This window comes from Cyclopterus lumpus, chromosome 8 (assembly GCF_009769545.1).
Source record: "Cyclopterus lumpus isolate fCycLum1 chromosome 8, fCycLum1.pri, whole genome shotgun sequence".
In the NCBI taxonomy this organism is placed as follows: domain Eukaryota; kingdom Metazoa; phylum Chordata; class Actinopteri; order Perciformes; family Cyclopteridae; genus Cyclopterus; species Cyclopterus lumpus.
Genome location: NC_046973.1, coordinates 7,278,942 through 7,294,045, shown reverse-complemented (window position 1 = coordinate 7,294,045; position 15,104 = coordinate 7,278,942). Strand labels below are relative to the sequence as shown.

Genomic DNA, 15,104 nt, shown 5'->3' with positions numbered 1-15,104 from the left:
AATAGTATTGAAGCAAGATTGTGGAGACTGGTACATTAAATAAATGATAACGGTTTTATTAATCGAAATCGGAATAGTATTGTGTGTCTATCCTGTATTTCACATTAGATACTATGGCCTGGGAGCATTTAGGCAATGCATTGTCCGTCTGTCAGGGGAATCCCACCTAAATTCTTAAAAAATATTCCTCAGAAGACATCAACATCAGGATACACCCAGGATCATTATGTAACAACTGCATTGAACTGTAATGAATTCCAGTACGCCTTAAAGATGTTAAGCAATGTATTTCCACTAGTGAGCCATGAAACACCACAACAAGATGACAGATACACAGCAACTTGAGCCAATATAAAGCCTTATTTCATAATCTTTACTCAAAGTTGTGTTGTGTCATTTTCTCTCAAGTGTTTGCTCTGCTACAGAGTATAGAATATGAAACATGTCAGTGAATACTGTCCAGTGTCTCAAGTAAAGTACTGTATATCAAGTGTGAAAGCAAAACTATAGCTAAATGAAGGCTGGGACAACTGTGTGGGGTGACGTTTTCATGAAGCACGGGAGAAACAGGTCAGAGGTGGCAGCCTCCAGGCTTTTTATCTGTAGGTTTACGAAAAGGGCTTGCAGTAAACTGTGTTTAGCTATTTCAGAAAAAGATTTATACACATAAATATACATAGAAAAACTGCCTTCTTAATTAAGATGTTTCCGTAAATGAAAAAAACTGAATGATTGCTTTTCAACGCAGTAGTCAATTTAATAATACATTTATAGATAAATTAATAAATCACTACATAACACTTTTCTATACATTTATTTTTGTTTTGTATTTTATTTTGTAAGTGTATTAAAAACAACCAGACACCCAACAAGCAGCTCAACAGTAACAGCCAGTAAAAAGGAGTCAAAGAGAAATTGTTACAAATCTTTTATTAAGATATTCATTATTTAATCCATTTTGACATTTTCTCTATGATTTGTATTTATTTATTTTACAGTTGTTAATGTGCAATTACCTTTGATAATGTTGGGTCACAGTTACAGGGCTTTCACAAAGTTATTGGCACTTGGAACACAGATAGAAATAGGATGAGCAGGACAGGATGTCCACTGGCGCTACAGGGTTACAGAGGGCAAGGAGCAGGGGCAAAGACATGGGCAGACCAATTACTGCACAGGTTGTGAAGAAGCGCCATTTCTGGGTAAATATATACCTCATGCTGCGAGTGCACAACAAACAATCTGACCTTTACGTGTGCGTCTATATATAATATACAGTATTTATCTATACATGTGTATAATCATATTTATATATGTACTGTTTAGTGACAAAAGGTTCCCCATGCCATGCCACACCTCATCTATTCAAGTGTGTAGGTCTACATGTTTTGTAAACACATATGTGAAATGGTACAGAAATTGGTATGTGCTAAGAATTTACTGAAAATAAGAAGCATGACATCATTATATTCTCAAATGCACACAAAGTGTAACACAACCACACTTGCACACCTATTGCAGATGGCTGTGAGTGAAGTGAGAACTTAACATCGACAAGTACAATAACCATAGTTATTCTACTCAAGGCTCATTAGGCGCAATATTATGACTGGGTCAATGCTAAGGACATTTCTGCATTTGTGTTTGGCTACTGTGGCACACATTAAAATCCATTCTGATTTCACTGATATTTCAGTCAGATGCTCAGAACGGAGTACACGCCATTCAGTAGGTCACTATGGTTACTGTAAGAAACTAAGTTAAGTTGTTCCTCACTTTAAAAGCTTCTTTATTCTTTACATTTTCAACTTTTTCTTCTAATGGTATCAATTGCATTTGCACTCTGTAAAGGACAGTCAATGACAGCCCTGTAATAGTGGAATTGTCAATTGTCATACCCAGTATTTTTAGGCATAAACATTGACAGATTTAGTAGCCATCGTGCTAATTGAGATATAAAGAAGATATAATAGATTTTCATTGCTAGATTGAATGGGAATGTATTATAGTGGATTTATTTTGAAAACCTTTAGTTTGATATGTTTAAAGTCTGAAATGACATGTTAAAATATTGTATAACATGTGATATCCCATCAAACTGCACCATTTGAATTGCACTAACTTAAGTCCTGTCATAATTTATGAAAATATTGGGGAAGAACATGAAATGTAATCTCAGCTGAATCATAAACTTGGCCAAGTTAAAAGCCAATTAAACGTACATATAATTTGGAATTAACCACCTAAAACCGCTGCTTTGCATCTCTCTCTGAAACACATGAATACACTTGTGGAAGTGAAACATGACACCAGCTGCATGAAGGACAGGAAGCACAACAGTCTTCAAAGACACTGGAGAGGTATGTGGGGGAGGGGTGCTCATGTGGCATCAACAGTCAAATGGAGAGCTTGCTGAGGTTTTGTTGTCATTACCCTTTAGAGAATACTTACAAGTTACTGCATTTTTGTTCCGTCCATAAATCAGGTCAAACCTTTTCAGTACACTCATCATAATTTGAATCAATAATGAAAATAGGCTGAGCTTCATCAATAATGTTATTTCTTCAATAAGATTGACTCAACTGCCTTAAATAAGACATATCAATTTCTTCCCGTTTTTTTTAACCCTGTACCTGTCTTCAGAGAATCGAACCTCGTTAGAAATGCCCCTCCAGAAGGAGAACGTAATCAGTCTGTGAGAGCCTTTCACATTTCTAAGTCACACCCAGACCATTTTCCCTTCTATCCATCAACACTAGGAATGATGAATCCCTGTGCTAAACTCCAAAAAAGGTCATTTAAGAAGCTTCTAGCAAACAATAACTTCCACATATAAAAAAAAGGTCAGTTTTTGACCTTTCATAATCCAGCAACAGAAAGGAAGAACACTTGGGATTTAACTCAACAGTCATCTTGATTATTTACAGTAGGAATGTGTGCCACTTCTAAACAAGAAACACATGCAGACATGGACAAAAAAAAGACAAATTACACCTAAAAGGGGTTCAATTGCTACACAAAGGTGCAGGTTCATTAAGGTGCAGAAACCTCCACTCCCATGGAAGGTGCAAAATCATGTTATGTCAAACTCTTAAAACAAAACTGTCAGCCATTTTTTATTTCCTCATTAGATACATGAATAAACTACATACTAAAAAGACACAGCTGCGCAAAAAAGGCTCTCCTTTACCAAATAACTGCTTTGCACACACATGGATAGTACCATAAAATCTATTTGCTTCAAGCTATATGGCCTCCATCACTGTACCCACCAGGCGTCTGCTTATTCAATTAAAAGGCACATTCCAATATTCCATAATTATTTCCTGTGGATTTTGCAGTTTATTTTTAATAATTTCAGTACAAAGAAGAAACTAACGGAGTTGTCAGATAAATATAACTGTTATATTTCTACCAGTAATCTTTGAAATCGTGGGCCAATGTTTTATTGAAGGAGGCAAACATTGCAGGTTCACAGCCTAACAAGAAATGGATATCATAGACAACAACAACAAGCTGAATCAGTCTTATTATTCCTTCTATGCTCGTGAACAGAAGATGAAATGCTTCAAATTTAGCAGTTCAACTGCTCATTCCATCACTCTGCACTTTCAAATTAAGATAAAAATAAATGGCTATGGGTCTTGTGATAAGACTGCTTTATTAAACTCCTTTTTATGCAAAAAATAGCACTTTTCCATATTTGACAAGACCTCTTTCAATAGAACATGAAGATCGAGATTTTAAAACAATCCCTTTCACTCTCTTTGCTCACACCGTTCCAGGAATGGGCACTTGTATAAATATAGTTTTTCTTCTAAAAATATGACCATCTTAGATTACCTGTTGCCCTTTAAATTTTCATTACAATCATCTCAGTAAAAAGCTTTCACCTTCACTCTGGATCTCTTTTTCAGTTCATAGATGGAGAATCATGCTAAAAAATTTTTAAACAGAAAGATGAGATACATTTCTATAAGACACTGCACAGTGAAACACTCAGGTGCAATTCTCTGGTCTAGAGAAAGATGATGTGGTGAAGAATACTTGCAGGGTGGTGAGTGGAAGATGCGAGGGTAGGAAGAACAGGTAGTGTTAATGTTTACTATTGGATATATTTTAAATTTAGTTCCTTTTCCCAGGCTGGAATACAAGTTGTCAGGGTTGCATAGAATAAAATGCCACCGACACTTACATTCAGCATACTCGCCACCTCAACTCCTAGTCTGTCTATCAAGCCATACCTTCCTCCTCAGGCTACACTGGCAACTCACCCCATCGCCTGCATTTAAGGGAATGTATTTAATATGCAACAGTGGATGCACTTACACACATTAAAAAGACAAGGGGAGGCAGAGGGCAGTTAGGAGAAAACCCTCTCACCCTCTCCCTTTACTCGACTAACTTCATTGTACAGTCATAAAGCAAAAGTTTAAGTTTTCATGTCCTGGTTACATCAGGGTAACAACAACTGTTGACCCTAGCAGTGTAGTATATATAGTCAGATGTGAGACATCAGCGTGGGCCAAAAAGTGTAGAGGCAAGCAGAACTGGGGAATACTGGTGTGTGAGTGTGTGTGTGTGTGTGTGTGTGTGTGTGTGTGTGTGTGTGTGTGACCAAATTTCAAACTTCCCCGGACACAATGTTCAAAATAACGGTCCTCCGTCCCCGCCCACACTTGGTAACGATTCACCTGAAGAGCCACCTGACTCCATGCCAGCACCGCCGGCGGCCTCCAGAGAGGCGGGGTCGAAGGCTGGATCCGCCCCCAGGGTGTCATCCTCGATCTTGACACCGTCAGGAAGGAAAGCAGTGTAGGCGTCGCTCTCAGCCATCAGCAGCTTCAGCTTGGGGATCCAGCTCTTACGGACTACGCGTCTGGCGTTGGTGCACATGTCAGCTGCAATGGCGTTCATCTCGCTCTCCTTGAAGGTGGTGGCAAAGTTCTGACAATAAACTGGCATGGGAAAGGAAAACAAACTAATGTTAGGCAGATTGTACTTCATGCTGGGAACGACAACTAAGAACTAATGCCATGAAGTAGACAGGAAGCTAAACAACAGAAATAGTAGCCAGGGGAAAGTAAGGGGAACACACATTACTTAATGAGTGGTATGCCACTAATAATTATGTCCTTTTTAAAAATGTTTTTCTCCACTGGGCACAACCTACTTGCAAGGTGCACAGAGAATTTAAGCAGCCTGAGGTATCAGAGCTCCTCCTCTTCCTCACACATACAGTATTGATACTGCATCTGGCCCAAGATTCTACTGTATATGTAAAATGCAAAATGATCTGAATTACACAAGAAATGTCCAACGTTCACCGGCCCTTTAGTTGATTATTGGTAAATACTGTAAACATCTCCCGAAGTTAGGACATTTAAAGAGATCCACTTTGCAGGACTCCTCAAAATCACACTCTGATTTGTAAGTGGCAATTTTAAATGAAGCTTCAGCGGAAGTTCAGTCAGGAAGACTTCACTCTACACTCCATCCATTCATTCATAATCCCTCAAGTCTCTCTCTCTCTCCCTGTGATTACTCTATCCGCTGATTGTGGGCGTTCATTTTAAATTAGCCAACCAGAATCTGAACAGGGCCAATCACATCGATGCTGTCAAACGTTGACATGTTCTCCTCTCTGCTGCTGTCAGTTGTCATTTCAGCACAATTGGATGTGACCCTCCTCCACCTCAGTCACCTCCAATCAGCATCAGTCATACTCCTCAAACATCGGACTGCAGCAATTCCCTTCTTCACCACCACCACCACCACCAGTGTCTGGACTCTAGGAGGGACTCTGCCTTATCTGACCTCAGCATCATTACCCCTCGATTATGCTACTTCAGGATGTAGTCGAATTGCCAAAGACTTTGCATTATTCAAATGTTATGCATATGTAATACATATTGTTGAATTCTTATGCATCTCCTGATTGACATGGAGCAGCAGATCTATTAAACATGTCCTGCAGCCTCTCTCATTTCACTAACAAAATGTAGGGAAATTAGTTTTCAGACTTCACTGAGCTATCAAGAGGAGGTACACTAGTTACCCCTTTCCATAAATGTCTAAGCACATTATGACTCTTGTACACTCACACATATGTGAACATAGGTGGATGTTGCTACCTAGTGGTCACTGTGGGTTATTACCCAATGCTAATCAACATGCTTTACAATAAGCATGTATGTTTATGTCAAATATGAATGCATGTAGCAAATGTGGAAATTGTTTGCATGCCCGTGGGCAAACACCCACAGACAGAAAAACATTGCTTACATTTGACCGCATGCAGAACTCTGTTGTCCAGGGGCTTCCGGCTCGGGTCATTGGTGGATGAACGGATGCCTGTTCCACAGCTGTTGGCCAGAGTATTCCTGATGGATCAAAAATAAGAATAAGAAAACACAGAACAGATGCCAAAATTGTTCTTGTATCCCTTTAAAGCCATCAGATAAAAAACAAAACAATAGATTAAACTCCATATTAAAACAAAGCTCTTGCTTTACATGAAACAATTGCAGAAATAGACGCAGGCAGAAGGAACAAACCTGTCAAAGAAGGCGGCCAGCAGCCTCCTAAGCAGCACCTTGTGTCTGGTCCCTGCGCTCACATGACAGTTCATTAGCTGGGCTCGCGAAATATACACAGAAGTACCTGCAAAGAATGCACATGCAATGAAAAACCACAAACAAATCAACCACCAAACAGCATCACGTATCACCATTTATGACATTTATTGTCTCGCTTTGCAACATATCATTACTCTACATGAAACATAACATGTTTCATGTAGAGTAATGATAAAGGTCTTCACTTGGTCATCTGTTTATCTCGTGGCAAGTCTGAATCACATCAAACATTGCAGCTGTCGGTTGGGAGTGAGGAGGCTTGTTTTTCTCTTTGTTCTGTTAATTGCTCTCTCTCTATAAATAAATACATCTGTGTCACAGGTTTCACACTGGGTATAATCTTCATATTATTATTTTTATTAACACCAAGTCAAATGTGTAGCACTGCAACGTGATCTGCATACCAATGCCTCGTCCAGTCATTTGAGGACAGCTTCCTCTGAATATGTGAATGCATATCATATTATCAGCTCCTCTAAAAAACTCGCCAGGTTTCTTTGAGAACACACAAACCATACCTGAGACTAACTCGAGTTTCTCAGCAGGGTCTCCATCCTCGTACAGTTTGGGATGACAGCGGTTGCCGATCTGAGCAATGAGTTCTACGGGGAGACATGTGAGGTCTCGGCCTCGCATGCGACCCCGTGTCTCTGTGTGGTCTGGTAGAGCTTCAACACGCTCACCAGCTGCTGGAGAAAAACAAAGTTGAGGAATTAGAATAAAACCATATAACTTTAACACACAGAGAAAATAGAAATGGGGGAATCTCAGTAGTGAAGGCAAAGATTATCTACCATCGAAGATATAAGTGGGTGTAAACCTTAGACCACATGATATGTATTCTCTGTCTAAAAACACTGCTCTGTCTCGTGTCCATTACCTGCAGCTCCCATATTGAGCATGCTGTACATGGTGTACATGTTGCAGATTTGCCTGTACTGTTCTTCAGCACATTCATCTGTCCCCTCTTCCTCTTCTTCATCGTCATGGTAGCTGATCGGTGAGTCACTGGCGTAGGTGCTCAGGGTGCCGGGGCTGGCGCCCTCTGACATGCCGAGGCCTGCAGCGGAGCTCCCATTAGTGCCGCCACTGCCACTAAGCCCGCCACTGGCCACCATGCCCAACAGGCTGGTTACGTTGGCACCCATACCCATGGCCAGTCCGAGGGCTGCGGGGCTCTGAATGGCACTGCCCCGCAGCGCCTCATGGGAATAACGGGCTGCCTTCCTGGCCCCGCCTCCTCCCCCTGAGCCTGCCCCACTTCCATCTCGGCTGCTGCCACCCTCCCACAGCCGCTTGGCTACAGGAGTGCAGACCACTGAGTAAGGAGTGGATGCTTCTGGCTGGCTAGAGGGCTGCTCAGTCTTCACTCGTGATACCAGAGGGAGCGGCGTCAGGCATGAGGCAGGCCGGCTCGCACCGTTACTGGTCTGCGTCACGGGGCTCTGGGGCTCCGAAGGCGGGGCCTCCTCGGCGTGAAGGCCCTGTGAGTCGCAGCTTGGAGAGGAGACCTAGAAATGAATGTATATCAACGTTGTGTCAGAATACATGAACATAATGTACCAACAGATCTGTGTTTGCCATGCCAAGGATGGTCAGTCTGTTCGACCAACAGCTCGGCATCTCAACAGCCATTGGCCAGATTCCCTGTATATTTTGTATCATTATTTGTGTTTTTTTTAAAAGATTCAAGTGCCCCCCTTTATTATCTAGAACCATTGTGCATCCCAAGTGAACCAACTTCACTTGGGATGCACCAATTCATCTTTTTCCGTCCTGGTGCTTTTGCCTGGGCATCGACCGATCCCGAGGACTGAACTGATACCAGCGTTTCATTATTAAACTGTATTTCACAGTGTGCAAGAGACTGGGATCATTCTTTTATGGGAAACAATAAGCTTAACTTTTCCTAACTTTGTAAAAAAATATAAATTAGTAGATGAATGTACGGAACTGTGAGTCATTGAAATAACGGTATCCAATACCAGATTAGCCAATTGTAACCAACACCCAATCGAGCCATCTGAGTTGGTATCGGACCGTGATCAGATGTCGGTATCGGTAATACCGATTAAAAGGTATTTAAACCACTACAGGGCAGAGTTCTTTACATTTCTTTCGCTAATGAATGCTCCATTGCAGATGAACCTCTCTCATCTTTGCTTTTCCAAATTCTTGAGCAAATATGTATATTTCAGAACCATTCCAACTGAAATACACACTTCATCTTAAGAAGCAAATTCACACAAAAAGAATAAATCGCAATTAACACTAAACATTCATTTTGATAATATAGCTTTCTTTTAATTTTACCCATTGGGATCTCTGCCACTAAGACTTTTACTGCCACCTAAATATAAATGACCCTTTTTCCAGATTATATGTCTCAGACCCTGTGTTATTTGCTTTGAAAAGTTTCAACTGGAAACTATTTCAGCCTTACCTTGAGGAAGAACTCAGTGCCCTTCTCCATGATCTGTTGTATCTGCAGGAAGCCGGCAGTATACATGAGCAAAAACTGGTCCCCCACCGTCATGCTGAGACGGCCCGTGTAGCAGAAAGACAAAATCTGCTGGAAGCTCTGGGGCTGCACAGCCGATGGGAGCTCCACTACGGTTGGGCTTGTCTCATTGCTGCTACCACTTCCACTATTGCTGTTGCTGAAAAGGTCCCGGAAATAAGAACTGCTGGCAGCCAGCACAGCTCGATGGGCCTGAGAAAGAAAACAGATATATAAAGCGTTCCATTAGAACTTAGAATATAATATTAAATGCCCGATTTTAGATTTTAGGTAATTACTCTTCTTTTCACTTAATGACTTAAAGTCCGAGAGACTTCTTTGCTATGAGGACATGGTGCGCAAGAGACACATTTACGAATTGTCTGGATATCATTCCAATTTGACAATACCCTAACTGAGTTTTAGTACCAGAACAAAACTAGATTTTGCCTGAAGAAAACCCAGTTTAAATACTTTGTTTTTGGGGTCATTGAGAGCCCTAAAAACAAGATTACGGACATGGTTCAGAAAATCTGCAAAGATAAGAGTGAGGAATGACATCCAGCTGAGACTCAGGGCAATGCAATTGGGGGCAATCTAACCCATTGTTTTCGCAGACGAAGTAGGAAATGACACGCTATTAAAAGAGGTCCAGTTGTCATTCCAAGTGAAGACTACAACGGGTGATTTAACTCATCGTCAAACCTTCATGCTGGAGGGGAAGAATTTCATAAAAACCTCTCTTAACATTCATACTGAGATTGAAAAGCTGCTCTTTGTGAAAGTATATGATAATTCTAGGTTGGACTATCCAGTTACACCAAAAAAAGTCACACGTAACAAAAGTTACCATGGCCGCCACCTATTTTCAGACTGTCACTTCATTTGAAGTGTATTGGCATTCCACCGTCCACACAGCCAGGCGGCCATGGAGCCACTGGACTAATTGTTTACACCCAAGCTTTAGCTTCTCTAAATTTAGCATGAACTTTCAATCTGAGTTTTCCATTTAAAAACAATAAATCCTCGCTGTCCCATCAGCACCTTGAAGGAATGGCCCTTAACCACCACGGAGACATCGCAGTAGAGGCCCTGTAGCCGCTGCTCATTCAGACACTCTAAGACATTGTTGCCAAAGTTTGGGATCGCCATCTGGAGGGTCTGGGCCATGGTGCGCCGACGCACACCACCGAAGGGTCTGGTTGGGGGAGAAAGAAAAACAGAAAGAATTAAAAAGTGTGAGAAGGAAAGAGAGAAACGACACAATCGCAATAATAATACACTCTGATATATGTTATAAACCCTGGTCATTAAACATAGGTTCAGTTTCAGGTGGAAGTATCTGGCTGTTGCTGTTCATACCTCGAGTCAGCACATGCAGTGTCATGCACATTACTGCTCAACAGGGTTTTGACACTGTTTTATGGTCATGAGCTGGGTCATGTTTCCAGGTGGGAGAAGCTGAGCATACCCATTCACAACAATGACAAACACGGCTTTATCCTGTGCTGTGTCTTTTGTGTAAGAAGCAGGAGGCACTGCAACGAGGAGGCGTAATATAACATGGCTGTGTCAAGACAGAAATCTCAGGGAGAACGGACCTAAAACAAAAACGGGTGAGGAATGTCAGACCCTTACATTAATAGACACAATAAAACAGCTGACAGTTTTTCACTCGGACCAAGTAATACCAAACATACACTAAATCCAATGGAAGTTTACTTTTATTGTTACTACTAGGCCAAATTATTCACAATGAAACACCTCTATTCCAGAGAGAGAAAAAAAGTCCCAAATAAGCATTCCATCCCTTGGCACATCCAACTGACATAGACCACAACTATTTCTTCACACAGTCCTACTGGAGGCTTTTGGCAGGATCACTGGACGTTGATATTTGAAACTAAGTTGTGTTGAGGCTTCCAGGGATATTGTACATTGCATTAATCCTATACGTCACTTTTGCCTTGCAGTTGTTGTTATTGCCAGGAGCCGGCTCAGTAAAAGCCTTTTTATTTTCTGTCCTGTATGAGCTATAAAACCCTGTGTCCTTAGCTAACTGGGCCATGGTCTGTTATTCTATGTGCCTTAACAAACTCCACATAGCACATTTCCATTCACTTCTCCAAACAGTCGGAGGCAAACATACCCCCTTGCACTGTAACCTCACATAGATTCCTATATTATATTATAAATGTAAAATTAAAGTGGACCAAAGATTGCCCTGCTGAGGATATGAACACTGTGAACAGACTATGGCACAGCTCGATTCTGTGAGACCAAGCTTTGTATTCAGTGTCAGGATATGCAAAGACACCAGATATGTTGTTTTGTGTTTCAGAATTTGGATACATGACCTCATTCTACACAATAGCATGGGGAGGATTCTACCTTTCAGTTAAGGGATTCACATGTATAAGCATTATATGCTCTCTGTACCCGCAAGCAGCATATTACCTCCACAATCACAGCTGAGACAACAGATCCATTGATAAGCCCACGTGGTGGCATTTCATTGGCCATAAACCTTTACTTAAAGCAGAATACCAGCCGTAAAGGTTCTTGCACATATACACAGATGAGTGTACAGGCCTAGATAAAGCTGCTTTTCACACGGATGCTTTACCACTTTAAAATGTTGCATGGCTACAAGCTGAATGCACGCACGCACACACACACGAAGATACATACCAAACAAAGGCAATCTCTGATACTGCGAGAACAGACTGATTGAAGCCCACCCTGTAAGAGGCAAACAACCAACTTTGGTGTGACTGACTGATGAGGGCTGGAGTGAGCCGCCCCATCATATCCAAAGCCTTTCATTTGGGACCTCGCCAAGCTCCAGGGTAAAGAGAAATGCTCTCTTTGTCTCTGTCTCACTCAAGCTCCATCTCCCTCATACTAAAACACAGATGCGCACACACAAACTCAAACAAACCCACAAAAGGCACACTGAGTCACACACAGACATTAGACAATACTGCTTGTTTACAGTTTGGCGAGCCGCAGTAAGCACACATGCGTGCACATAAAGACACACAAACACGGGGCTGAGAGCAGGGTGTGTTTGCACAGTTTGCCCTGACAGTGAGAGAGAATGTGACTGTGTGTGTGTGTGTGTGTGTGTGTGTTTAGTGTGTGTATGTATGCACCAAGGAGGGGCAGAGTCCTGCAGAGATGAGAGGGAGCATCTCACGTCCTTATTCCATTAAATATATAGAGTGCAGCAATGTTAACGAATGAAATTCACCCAAACTCACCCTGTGGCTTATACAAACCAGCCTGGGGAGGAAAGTAGGTCATATATACTCACAACATACTTCAAATCCTAGACTTTATATGGTAAGCTTGAAGAATGTTTTGCCCACATTCATAGGGCTTATGTTATGTTATGATAGGACGGCTGTCAACATATTTCAGAACTTATACTGTGACTACTTTCCAGTTCGTCCACTTTTACCTTTGAAAACAACATGGGCTGTGGACGATTACTGTGGAGTCATTGGTGCACCTGGCACACAATGCATTCCCTCTATAGGCATTTCCTGGTTCCCATGTGCCAATACCTGCAAATCAAGACACATGTACCAGGCCCGATTCGTGGTTATTCTTATATAACGGGGGGGTCCTAAATATGAAGCAGCACAGACAGCATGAGCTTGAAAACTTCTGAACTTCATGTACTTATGAGTGTTCCCGAATAAAATGATGTCCCTGTACAGAAATGTGTACACGGGGGAAGGATGCCGGGTAATGGGGAACAGATAAGGAGCTCGTCAACACGCCGCGCCGTGTGCCAGTCTACACGCCGGGAGCACTGTCTGCTGGCACCGGGGGGGGGAGACGCACATGATGGCAGCAAGCCTCGGTGATACCCGGGTGAGGGCGACGGCGTGTTCCCGTTTACGTGCCGTCAAATGACATTCAAGTATATCAATCTAAATGCCCTCCAGCGGACTAAGCGGTCTCACTAAGTCCCCCTCTCGACTGGGGCTGACGGCGTTGACATGTTTGATGCCACCTCCCATCCGCAGCAGGCCTATAGGAGGTGGCTAATGGCTAAGCTAACACTACTGTTAAATATTTTGGGTTCGCCCCGGCGCACCATCCACCTCATGCACACTCAGCCCAGCTGCACAATGTCGAGCATTTCCGCGATAGTCCGCACTCGAACGTATAAACGAGACACTTACTGCCTGTGCAGACGTGGGAGCTGCGCTGCGACGCCGGTTGTCAAGCCCAAATGTTGCTTATTTAAATATGTTGGTGATGGGGGAAATCGCTCCCCCTGCCATTCTCCATTCTACCGACATCAACAGGTCATCCCAGGACACGCAGCAGCTGAGGGCGAGCCAGACGGAACCAGTGCGGCACGGAGCGAGGGGTGGGAGCACAACAAGGCACAGTTCTTTACAAACGGCGCTCACAAGTGTTGCCGTGCCAACAAAAAAACAAACTGACTGCCATCGCGTTTTTCCATATTTGAGAGAATAGCTAGGCTATATTACATTATATAATTTAACTACACACATTGCCACTCCAAGTTGACGATAAGGGTGCATTTCACTGTTTGAAAAGGCACCCAAAAAAAGTTTAGGGCCGTGCCAACCTCGATCCTTCCCGTAGCCTATTTATCCCAAACTTTAATTGTCCCGTATCTAGTGGACCGTTCATCATCAACCCAAATCCACGGCGCTAACTGAGGACACCGGCATAGACCCCTCTCCCCTCCTCCGCCCTCTCTTCCGCCCTCTCTTCCGCCTCCGCCGCCGGTGAATCCTCGGATGACCCCGTCGGGTCGCCTCACACAACGGCAGGCAAGACACTCACCCCACGCCGGGATGTTGATGCAGACTCAGAGCGTTGGTTCAAAGGAGGAGACACGCAGCGCTCTCTCTCCCCGCTGATCCTTGCTCCAGGCAGCCATTCAGTGCGAGCGAGACGCCGATAGCAGAGCCATTGAGGGCGGTACAGTATCCCAGGGGATTGCGGAACACAGAGCCACTGATCGCACGGAACAGGAGACGAGCATGACGCGCTCGTCATTCAATCGCATGATCGTTTGAAACACTGCCTCGATTTGGGGAGAACTATCCCACGGCGTGGACTGTTTGCGCATTGGCACAGCGAAGCGGCAGTCTGGAAGGGGAAGGGGAAACCATCTCTCTCTCTCTCTCTCTCTCTCTCTCTCTCTCTCTCCGCATATGAGCGATAGAATTGGGGAAAGTAGGCTGTGCGTGTGCCTGTACCTATTTAACTTGGGTAAACTTCGCCGCGCCCTTGTTGCCTGTAAACCGGTGAAACCATATAAGCAAAATACAGGGTGCTGTGACACCTGGCAATCATACCTGCAGGTACCTGTGTTCAACTGATATAGCCTATAGTTATATCTTTAACTATTTATATCTAGACCTCTGCTTCACCACGCTATTTAATAATAAGTATAGCTTTCTATGCCCATGCATTTATTGTCACAACAGATCAAATGTTTCATGTGTCAAGAACACACATACCATTTTACATTTGCATGGATTCATGAATAAATGCCTTCAAAATAGCACACCATCACGCATGGCAGCAATGTTACCTGACTTTCTTTGAGCAGAATGAACCAGAAACCTTGGTTATAAACAGTGTTGTGTGAAAATAGATTTGCTACTGACAACTGTTAACAAGTAATTGTCTGTGCTTATGTCACAGAACCCAATATATCAGATGTCAAATTGGAGTTGGAGGAAATGTAAAGACACTTGATTGTCTGTTCTATCCATTCTGTGGTCAAAACACTGGTGATTTAACTCACAAAACTCTTAATCTGGAGAAAATTTACTCTAATGGTCAACAGTGGTTTGCCTTCCTTTCAAATTATGCAAATTGTATTATGTGAAAGTACAACCAACAAGTGAATAACTGAAGTGTCAACTCATGGCATCACCTGTTGAAGTCACAACATTGATTATATG

General features: G+C 42.7%; 1 protein-coding gene across 4 annotated transcripts; it reads right to left on the bottom strand.

Moving 5' to 3' along the window:
* Positions 1 to 3,091: 3,091 nt before the first annotated feature.
* On the bottom strand, positions 3,092 to 14,316 carry LOC117735620 (nucleus accumbens-associated protein 1). Of its 4 annotated transcripts, none has more exons than XM_034540387.1 (8): positions 13,972 to 14,316; positions 10,183 to 10,336; positions 9,082 to 9,351; positions 7,519 to 8,149; positions 7,157 to 7,327; positions 6,558 to 6,663; positions 6,286 to 6,383; positions 3,092 to 4,958 (listed from the first exon to the last, which is right to left on the bottom strand). In XM_034540387.1, exons 2-8 carry the CDS (start codon positions 10,306 to 10,308, stop codon positions 4,648 to 4,650), a joined length of 1,713 nt encoding a protein of 570 aa, XP_034396278.1. In that variant the 5' UTR covers positions 10,309 to 10,336; positions 13,972 to 14,316; the 3' UTR covers positions 3,092 to 4,647. The 4 variants fall into 4 exon arrangements, with proteins under 4 accessions (XP_034396278.1, XP_034396281.1, XP_034396279.1 ...); XM_034540390.1 differs by having other exon boundaries at positions 7,157 to 7,324; positions 13,972 to 14,315; XM_034540388.1 differs by lacking the exon at positions 13,972 to 14,316 and adding an exon at positions 12,602 to 13,305.
* Between the last annotated feature and the right edge of the window lie 788 nt (positions 14,317 to 15,104).